Source organism: Plodia interpunctella, chromosome 9 (assembly GCF_027563975.2).
Source record: "Plodia interpunctella isolate USDA-ARS_2022_Savannah chromosome 9, ilPloInte3.2, whole genome shotgun sequence".
In the NCBI taxonomy this organism is placed as follows: Eukaryota; Metazoa; Arthropoda; class Insecta; order Lepidoptera; family Pyralidae; genus Plodia; species Plodia interpunctella.
Window position 1 is genome coordinate 7432718 of NC_071302.1, and position 11407 is coordinate 7444124.

The following is an 11407-nucleotide window of genomic DNA, read 5'->3' on the forward strand; positions in this document are numbered from 1 at the left end:
TCACTATTAACTAATAATTAAGTAACAAAGCCCCACAAGTCGTTAGATACAAGTGTCATTTTCTCCAACTGACGACATTAATACAATACCTAAAATATACTAAGCTAAGTAGAACCCTGTACCCGAAACAATCAGGTGACAGGATGAGATATGACGTTTCGTAAAACAATGAGTCGGATCTCCGTAATAATGGAATGAAATATCTGCGGTAACAATTTATATTCTAACACTGGATTCAACTTGACAATTTATTAATCAAAACGATTACCTCCCCTGCAGCAAACCCGGCCTATTGTGAAAATATTGTCTCTTCGAAACAATCCTATGAATAATTAAGGATTTAAATTTTCACACAACAAAAGCATAAAACAATAAATGGGACGGAGTGGACAATGCTGGTCTGTGAGTGGCATTCTCGACCCTCGGTAAAAATTTTAATTTGAGGGGTTCCTGATTGCAGTATTAAACTACACGTATTAACACGTGATTTAGTTTGACTATACAATGTGTGTGTGTATGAGCTGAAATATTTTCGTTATCTCTATGCAATTAAATAAAATTTTATTCTGACTTGAGGAAACAAAATAAGAAAAAGTAATTAATAAAAATAATATAATTCCTTCCGTATTATTTATTACTCACAGATACAAATACTAATATATCTGATAAAATTATAGATCTAATTTTATTTATATTAAAGAAAGGTTTTATTGAATTATATTTTTATTCTATACAACAATATTTTTTGTTAATTGTTATTATTGTTGAAATAATCAGTCAAATTTCAAATGTAAACTTTAGTTTTGTGCAGAAATCAATTAAGAACACTATAGGATCGCGTACTGACACATGTCGGCCCCCGCTTCTCTCAGCTTTTTCCATAACGACCTGTGAGCCCCTCCCTTCTTTAGAGAGAAAAGCATAATCCATCACCGTACGTCACCCCTATTTTGGGATCTTCCGTCCTTATCCTACACCCACTCACATGATATTCACCTCTCATTCTGACCCGCTAGGGGTAGTTTCTCTCAGTCGCCGCTTGACGGGTGATCATTTTTCTTGTGGCGCGTTCAATCATCGCGTCACTATCTTCCTCTCTGTCCTTCAAGGGCCTGCCCTATCGGCGTCTCGCTCGCACGGGCCCTTCCTGTCTTTCTGTGTGTCCCTTATTTTCTCTTAGCGGTGCGTGTTCCACTACGTGCCGACCAAATATGGCCGTCTTTTGTGTTTGATTTTGACGTTTTAATTTTTGATAATAACGTGCTCGTTGTTTAATAAGCTTTCTTTGTATTCGCTAATTAATATTAAGGTAGGATTGGTTTTCAATTGTTTTTCTATTGGCTACTTATTTCAACCTTTGAAATAATTATTTGTTATATAATAGTCTTCATTACTATATAATATAATTCTTCAAAAAAATATATTTACACATTTTTTATTTTATTTATAAGTATATAATAAAACCTTCTATACCTATATCATGCCATTTTACTAAGGTGTCACCTAAAGCTAAGGTTACTGTATTAATCCAGCTGAAGTACAAAGCGAAGTTTAGGAACGTATGCAAATGCAGTGAATGTGTTTAATATTTGTAGTATATGTCAGAAATTCAGATGTGAGAAATATTAGATAAAAAAATTGTAATATTTTATTTTGACGTCTAATCGAAGAATAGAAGAAAAGGTGGAAATAAACTTGAATTTTATTACTATAAAAAATAATGTAATATGTGGTTGTGGTCCAAATCTTATTGTATCTACCAGGTTTGGTTGTTTGTATCTACCAGGTTTGCAATTTTATTTAATTCTTTGTCTGTTGTCATGCCTGACTATATTACAGGGTAGGTGAACATTATAAAGTAGTAGAAAGTCGCAAAATCATTTGAGATAAGTACCTTCAGAGGTAAAGTAACTGATTTACACTTTACCCCTGAAGGTATTTATCTCAAGTCTAATGATATAAGTACGCTATTTTTAGCGTACATCAATGGACTAGAGACCTATCTTATCGAAATATGTTGCAGAAAAATATTTTATGCTTATAAATATATTTAATGACTTATTTAGTTTCCGATTATAAAGTGGCATTAGCCTAACTCTCGGGACTTTTGTACAGATTTAGCTGTATTTTATATTGTATATTTAAGCATTTTTGCAAGATACTATTAACTGACAACTTTTATATAGATACTTGTAATTATGGCCATAGCAAATGGCAAAGGTAATATATGGCCACGGCAATACATCATTAGTTTTTAAGGCAAAAAAAATATAAAAGAAATAATAGTGCATTAAATTATTATTATTACCATAGGCACTGAAATCAAATCAACTGATGTAAAATATAATTCTTACACAATTTTTATTACGCAATAGGTATTTTAAATAATACAAATCAATTGAGACAGAACCATATGTTTTTAGCATACTATTTAATTTCCCAGTAAATTAAATAATGGTCTTACTTTAATTGTAATTTCATCTTTATCATGTACTGAATTCTAAATCAAAACATATATTACTTTTATCTGGCTTTACAATGTACGTATACTATCGATTCTGCAGGAAGTCTGTAACGCGGAACGCGTAAACCTAAATAAAATAAAAATAAAAGTTTTATCTGACGTCACATCGTGTACTATGAATCCTGCAGGACGGCCGTTACCTCGCCCGGGACCGCCCCGGACTGTAGATTGACTTGTCAGAATATTTGAATTTTAATCCGGGCCAGACATACATAAACACTTGTTTATTTATTCATTATTCATGAGCCTATGTGGTCTGTGATTAAAATTTTTAATTCAGGTAATCTCTCGCTGGGTAATTGATTTGCTGAAAGAGAAGAAGAAAGAGTATAAAAATGAATATATTTTACGTTTTATTTTTTAAAACTTATATATTTTTCTTAAAATAAAAATATGTATTCATAAAATTAAAAATATTTATTAATAAAGTCAAATATTTTTTCAGAAACTAAACGTTCACGTCAACAGAAATATAATTTTCAAAAAGCTACAAACTACTAAAATACTATAAACGTCTCTTATATTATTAGATTAATATTTTAAAATAACCATTTTTTAGACCAGCTCACATTCACTCTGTATGATTGGAAACCTAATATTTTATTAACATCATTACTTACTATGTTAATTGACCATTAATAGTAACTTTTAAATTATCTAATAATATTTAAGTAATAAATATTATTTAAGTAAACATAACAAAAGAAACACATTTTTGATAAAGGAATTAAGTAATAACAACTGAATATATTTTCATATTTCTAAATTTCTCTTTCATCATCACTGTTATTTATAATACTCCCTCATATAATCTAAACAAAATTCAACTTAATAATCACACAAAAATGTTACGTAATTAAAGTGAAATAAAAAAACTTGTTGCAGGTTTTCGAAGCCCCAGGGCATGCAGTTCGGTGCACCTCGTCGAGGGCGGAGCTCCATCTCAGGTACTTATGATTTAAGAGCTTAAAATTTAACAGTTCATTAACTTCACTACTGGTTACACTAAATGTAAAAATAAATTATAAACTTTAGGTATACTCATGACATCCTTATTTTTAAACTAATATATTCTTAAAATAAAACCAGTGAAAACAAGTTATTATACTTATTAGAACAGCGATCAAATAAGAACTAAACCAAAACTGTTGAAAATTCTTATTCGAAATTTAAATGTGTTCCCAAATTTCTAATTTTTAGTGAAAAAGATTAGGTATGGATATATATATAGTAGGTATGGATCGTTTAAATAGATAAATAAAAATTTTCATATATTTTTTTATTGATGGCCAGTCATGAAACCAAATTCATAGATACAGTCACAGCATAGAATGCGTTCAGGAACACGGCGAGGTTGAGAAAGGTAATAATAGTAAAAAAGAAAAATAAATTCTAATCGTATTTCAGCCATGTTTGTCCCATCGTAATATCATTAGGGGAGTTGCCACAAACCTGATCCACTTTTTTTGTTTTGACACGTAAGAGATAGTGCTCTGCCGTCGTACGAGAGAAGGGCACATGTATCATTTTGGTCAAACCGAGATATTTAGGATTAAAGTTTTCACCATATTCTGCTCTATAGTTTGAGAACCTATTGCTTTATAGAAAAAAAAACACTGATTATATTTGCGTAAAGGTTAGAACTATTATATTTTTAGCTTTTTAGTTTTTAAATATAATAAATTATTCAATAATTTCAAAAAATAATTTTCAACTAAAGAAAAAAATATTTAAAAAATACCATTTACTACAAAGAAAAGGCATAGTTAACCAAATGTCACCTTTCTTTTTAATATTTCTAACAAATTTGTCATCGTGTCATAAAGAAAGGACATATGTGTCCAATTGTGCCTTTTTAATTTAAATAGAACTAATGTGTGTCACAAAAAATAAAAACAAATAATCATGTTAAGAAAGTTTAATAAAATGTAAAACAATTGGTCATGCCATTCCTAGTTAGCTTATCCAAATAACTGAAACAAAACTTAGCAAGTCACCTTCGGGAACACCAAAATTCAAACAAAAAAAAATATTAATCTTCAATAGTTTTTTATAAATCATTGGGGATAAGCATCTACTTACAATATTGGCTGACAAATAGAACATAATATTAATTTGAAAAAAAAAGTGAATCAGTAAATTTCTTAAATTCAATCATTCTTAAACTTAAGTTAGATACCTAAGGAAAGTAAAAATCAATTATTTTTAGTAACAGGTTGTATGCCAAACTTAAAAATCTGTAAATAATAATTTCAATTTAATGTTGTGATTCAGAGTAAATATACTCTGAATCACAATATTAAAATAAATTAAAATATTCTATATTAATAGAGGTAGTACCTAATAGGAACATCAATTTTGGTTTTGAACCTATGTTAGAGCTTATTCTAATTATTTATTGTTCATTAACTAAATAGCTCACAGCCATAATTATTAAAGACTCTCGTAGTTAAATAATCTAAAAAGTATTATCAATATTATTATAAAAAAATAAATGTAACAACAAACATAATAACGCACTTGGTTGAATTATCACAATGCAATAGTAATAACTATAAAAAAGTTGAAAGAAATAAAATAATCACTTTAGCTTAAAATATTAATTTAAAAATTAGTCTTAAATTTCAGTCTTCATAAATTTCTGTGAGATCAGCTGAACTATCGCTAACGGGTAGGTTTTTCCAAAAACCTCTTCTATTGTCAGGCATAAGTGGCCCAAGCTTGGAAAGTATAGCTGATTTCCTCTCAGATGTTATACCACGTGGAGAAAGCTTCTGCTTAGGCGATGAAATGCCAATTTTAAGATTTTTAACTCTCAAGAAATCCAATTCTATTTGCTCTTCAGTGTCATGGCTGTTCTTGTAGAACATCGATTTACTCCCTCGCCGAAAAGTGATTTCAGACATGTTTCTCAAATAAGCTCGTGGCACAGAATTTTGTAATTTATACGATGAAGAGCAGTCTTCAAAATCGTGAAAATCCTGGACAGTCATTTTTTTCACCACAGTATTTGGACCAGTATCGGAGACAGCTTTGCAAAAATCTTCAAAGTCATACACTCGCTTGTTCTTCTTAAGTGATTGCTCCACTCTATGGTGAAATTCATCTGCAGCCATAAATGTATGACCGACTTCCAGATAACGCAGTACAACAGTTTCAATAGTTACATCCTTGGAATTGACTAAATAAACTAAATAGGAAAATAGGCACCAGTTTTTGTTTTGGGCCGCGCAGTTATCCAGCCACAAAATCACATGTTTGTAGTCCCGGTTTTCAAGAAAAAATGCTTGAAAACAGCTAATTATATCTTCCTTTTTTCTTCCTGCAATAGCTTCGTGCCATAAGACTCCCAGTGTTTTGCCAACTCCATGTAACCTTTTGTCACCTACAGGAACGAAACTCTGATTGAAAACGATAAGCCTTGGACAAAACATTACCGTTTTGAACTCATCCATGCGAGGTAACATTATTACCTTTTCCAAATCAACTGCAAATATTGTGGTGTCAGTACTTTTTTGCTTCGTTTGGCTTTGAACATCCTCTTCATATTTCTTTCTCGCTGAAATGTACCTAGTGTGATGATCTTCATATTCTTTGCATTCTTTACAATTTCTGTGTCTTATTTCTGCGTTAGGGTTGTGAATAGAAAATTCTTCGCACAATTCACATTCCTCGTGTCCAAGCTTTGTGAAAGATATTTTAAGCTCATTTACGACGTTCCTATAAAACCCATAGGACACATTTATTTCAGGCTCTTTCTCACAGTAATTGTCATACATCATGCGGATATTGATATCCGAAGGCAAATATTTCCTATTCGGTGCATGAACTCTCCTATAATGTGACACAACTGGACGAAAAGACATAATATGTTCTTTTATCTTAGTCCTGTCTATTTGTGATGGGTTTGGGTTATGACCTCTGCCGTCAATAATAGGCTCTGCATATTGTGTTTTATAGTAAGTGTCAATAATGTTTCTGACAGCCTTGCAGTTATTTTTCTTGTAACCCAAAGTTGTAATAAAAAACGTTTTACACACCGCAACTTTCTCACCGTTTTTATCACAAAAGAAATACGAAACACTCTTAGTACGATCATAATGTTTGCCATGCTCATCATCATGACTTTTTTTCTTTGGTCTTACTGGCCTTTGCTGCATAGTATTAGCTAAATAAAAGTGTTTTTGTTCCGACCAAGACATTTTCCAGAAATTACTATTAATGGTTTTGCGATAATCCTCTGAAAATTTCGTTGAACATTTTTTTTTACAAATGTTCTCTTGGCATCCGGGTTTCACGAAATATTTGGTACATATTTTTTCTTCTCTTTTAATTTGCTTTCGTTCTTTAAGACTAACATCATATCTTTTGCGCTTTCTTACTGTCCCTTTTTTTGTAAGTACTACATCTTCTTTTGTAGATTCATCTGACGATTCTGGAATCGTTTTTTCCAAACACGGTTGAGAACATGGAATTAAGTCTGATTCGGAGCCAGAATCATCCAATAAAATATTGGCCTCACGAGGTTCATAGTTTTCGTTATGAATCCTAATATTAAAGTTTTTAATCACAGATTGTTTTGAGCATTGAGCGGCAATATTGTACGTTTTTTGGTTTTTCGGTGGCTCATAATCTTTATCGACTACTGAATCGTCCGAATCAAAATCTGATTCAAATGCTATAAATTGTGGCGACCAGTTTTGTAGACCACTAGTGGACGGAATTTGTTCATCAATATCAGATTTACGCTTGAGATTTTGTAAAGCGGCGCTTACTAATCTTTTACCACGTGACTGCATTGTTTAAATTATCTGAAATAATGGAAAAACAAGTGAAATAAATGATAACATATGTTTACCATATTCCTACTATAATAATGAAATAGTAAGACATATCAAATAGTGTTAAATTAAGGTGAAAAGGCTTTGTTTGGCACATCTGGCTATAAACTGACAGATAACTATTGCGCTTTCGTAGATGTACGACCTACCCACAAAGTGATGTACTTACTTAAATAAAAATAGCATGTAAACATGGATAAAATGTAAATAAACTTACCAAGCGCGGGCGGGCTGCTGACAAGCGTGGAGTCGCATCGACATCGCAGGCACAACTGGCGCAATTCATTGAAACTCTACCCTCCTTTCCTCACCTCTCATCGTAAAATATTTAAAGAAAAGGCACAACTGGTTATTTATGCCTTTTATACGTAAATAATTACAATATACATGGATGAATAATTAAGTAAACAGGGCACATCTGGCATTTGAGCCTTTCCTATATGTTATGTTGTACGTTGTGTCTTTTCAACATAGTTTTTAGTAAAATCCTAAATGTAGTAATAGTCACAACTATGTATTTGTGCCTTTTCAATATAATATTAAATAATATGCCTTTTCATTCAATAAAACATGAATATAAGTCTCATTTGTGCCTTTTGCGCCTACTGTAACTCCGAATTCCTTAAAGTTAAAATTCTTCAAAAAATTGAGCAGATGCGCCTTTTTTTCCTCATTCTAAATATGTATATAACTCAATTTTTTTAAAAATGTTAGTTGTGCCCTTTTTTCGTATGACGGCAGTGCTGTCCATTACTGCTACAAGGCTGAAGCTACAACTGGCGTCTCAATATAAATATTCAATAGGGTTTGAATATGTTAATACGGACGTCTTCTCATTGGCTTGTAGATTGCGCTGTCGTTTTTATCTTATACGACATTTAACTCCCGTAATTCAATTTAGTCTATTTGCATAATGTCGCTGTTCAAAGTAGGTGAATATGGAAATTGTAGGGATCGGGACTTTTGTGCTTTGAATGTGTTTTTTATTTATCCGTTTTGTGATCTATTTAGATTGTTTTCCCTTTGATCTTTATCCCTTTGATCGTGTCTCGAAGAAATTTAATTAAATTTGAAATTATCAGGATAATATTTTAACATCATTCACATACGAAATTTAATAAAACTATTTCCTGCAATAATCCACCAAAATTTTATCGTTTGAAAATTGTATGTACAAAATATCGCATATGTTTAAGTAATATAGTAAATGCAAGAATTAGAAAGAACCATAGCATACCTAATTCATAGTTCCTAATAGATAGCACAAGATAGAAAGTTACCTGCCCAAGTTAACTACAATGACAAATAATTGCTATTGTCTATACCCACGCATCCGTTGTTAACACCAAATCAAAAAAGGTTTCATCACACATTTCGTATAGGCAAATGGAGATATCTTGAATTAATCGCACTGTAAAGGTATACAAAGAGGTGAAATATTGCTCGCTCGTTGGCTACAATAGCTACGTCTTCATCACGATGCTATTGTTTTTTTTCTTAGGCACCACACGCAGGATTGTTTTCTGTTAGCTTGAGTTGGGAAACGTGTTTCTCTGTCTCTCAGTTCATTTATCAGAGCCTCGATGGAGCCGCCTGCGATAAAAATGTTATATACTTAGCGGATAGATTACAGAGCCGAGTCACTTTTTTTTTTGACACGATACGATCTTGTTGATTGTGGGATAAATGTAAGAAATCCGCATGATTTGTTTAAAGATTTAAAATTAATGCAAAATAGTGTGCATTCATTATTTATACAAGAAAATACTTAACGTATATACTTATAAAAAATGACGCGTCAAACTTTTTCTAAAGATAAAACTTTGACGTATTCTGACAGGCATCGATCGATCACTCTCAGTATGAACGGTTTGAAAAATATTTTCTCTCATACAAGGTGTGTATTTTTATACATAGTCGCGTCACAATAGAGCGCTCTCTTCATTCCCCGATATCAATCTACCATGATGCCATCTGTGACGCCGCCATTACTCAATTTCCTTGCTGCCAAAATAGAACGCGTAAAAAGAATTCGAAACACGAATTCAAACAAGCGTTAGAAACTTATGATTGTGATGTGAATGACGTTTTATTTAATCATAATTGTTTTTGAAATGAACTGTGATCTATGTATTATTTTATACGTATTTAATATATATGGACAAATATATTCAATACGTATTATATACGATGATATAACACTAATTTTGATTAAAATTTAAATTAACATAACATATCTTTCCCCAGCCACTGAGGAGAGTATAACTTTTTTATCATTTTAAAAATATTTTGTGACAAGTAATTTTTTTCTAGATTTGACAATACAAATACGCTTCATGCAAAAATCTGCGTGTATCTGGTCAAAGCTAACTTAGATTTATGAATTAAATTTTTCATACTTTACAGCCGACCCATGTACTTCCGAGTGCACCCACGCATGTCCAATTTCGGGTACTGCAGTGTTGGTACCACTGAATGATAATTTAAATTCATTCTCTCCCGCCCGCGCCATCATTTGGACAAATGCTACGTCATTTGTCTAAGGGAGTAAGGTGAGGTGCGGGGAGGAAATGGTATACCCTGAATACACAAAATCGAAACTTAGTACATTGAAATTAAACACATTTTGCAATGTCTCCCAGTGATCAGATTCCAAAAACTTCTACTGCTCTTACGCTACGCGACACCAACCTTTAAGTGTTAGACGTAAAAGTATATTAAGGCTTGCCCGTTCAGAATCTCATTTCGTAAGCTTCCGAAATCATTTACTCATTGTAACATAGAACTTAAAATTATTACAATTCGGTTTATTTTAAAACGACAATATCGGCTCTCAATGGGTATTGAATTAAAACTTAACGTATTTGTACTGCGATACTAATTAATTTAATTATTTATCTCATTGTGAGCATGTTTATTCAATACACATAACTTTAATTAATAGGAATAATAATAATGGAAGTTAGCTACTGAAAATTGCATTGTCTAAAGGACTAATCAAATAAAATTTGGAATAATAGAACTATTAACTTTGTCATATGGTAACCGCCTATCCATCCATTTCATATCCAATCATGTCGTCATCCAATCGTGTCATGACGTACGAAGCAACTAAATGCAAAGCCTTTCAAAAGAAGTTAGACTTCAGACAGTTGGACAGTCATATAATCAGAGTGAAAATCTCAAAAATTAAACGATTATTATTAAGTGGACTTCAAGTTTTGGTTCGACATTTCGACATGAGGTACGCTCATATAATATGAGGTCATAATAATATTGACAAACTAATATAGTGATTCCAAATTAATGCTATTAAAGTCGGTGCTCCTAGTGGATTACGTACATACCTAATTTTTTGTCTACAGCTCCACCAATCTGATGCATCATGTAACAAAATGTATAAACATAGAATTAAAACCAAACGATTTGCAAAAACGAAACGAAATAATCGGCTTCTGTAAATGTTATATTGATGGCTGCCCATTTGTTCAAGTGAAATAAATTTGATGAAATTAAACGGAAAAAACATGAATTATTGTTGTTCCTGCAGCCATACAGTGCCTGAAAATATATGGTTTGTTTCAGATGAACACACATGATTTTTATAAACACAAAATAAATATCTTAAGGTGGATTATTAGGAATCTACTTCCATATTATTACGCCAGAAAGCAATACTTTCTCATTTTGAGAAGTGCAGTTAAATACCCCAGTTAAATGCCTGTCCAGATTTTGGACAGGCATCAATGAGTGCAATTGAAAGTATTTCTACTTAAGAATAATTAACACCTGGACACAAAACTCGCACTAATCAAAATGCGTACCGGGCTTTAGATACATCGTATTTTAACATTGTATTACGATTACAGGTTTTCCATTAGTTTGGTGGGTGGTTTGTTTACCGATTGTTCTAGTGCCGCGATCTGTTCTACGTAATTTAAAATTATCGCATTCTTTTTCAACCAATTAAGCTTTTAAAAACTACACTTCGCATCAAATTAAGCCGGTTGCAAATCAACGAAGATTATTTCGCCGAATCCAG

At 32.0% G+C, this 11407-nt stretch overlaps 1 protein-coding gene across 1 annotated transcript; it reads right to left on the reverse strand.

Annotated features, from left to right (window-relative positions):
• Positions 1–4025: 4025 nt before the first annotated feature.
• On the reverse strand, positions 4026–8096 carry LOC128672561 (uncharacterized). The gene is made up of 2 exons (XM_053749797.2): positions 7583–8096; positions 4026–7335 (listed from the first exon to the last, which is right to left on the reverse strand). Exon 2 carries the CDS (start codon positions 7321–7323, stop codon positions 5149–5151), a length of 2175 nt encoding a protein of 724 aa, XP_053605772.1. The 5' UTR covers positions 7324–7335; positions 7583–8096; the 3' UTR covers positions 4026–5148.
• Positions 8097–11407: the final 3311 nt, after the last annotated feature.

What these genes read in the sequence shown, in the direction of transcription:
- LOC128672561 (XM_053749797.2), bottom strand. Translation starts at nt 7,323, where the DNA reads ATGCAGTCACGTGGTAAAAGATTAGTAAGCGCCGCTTTACAAAATCTC.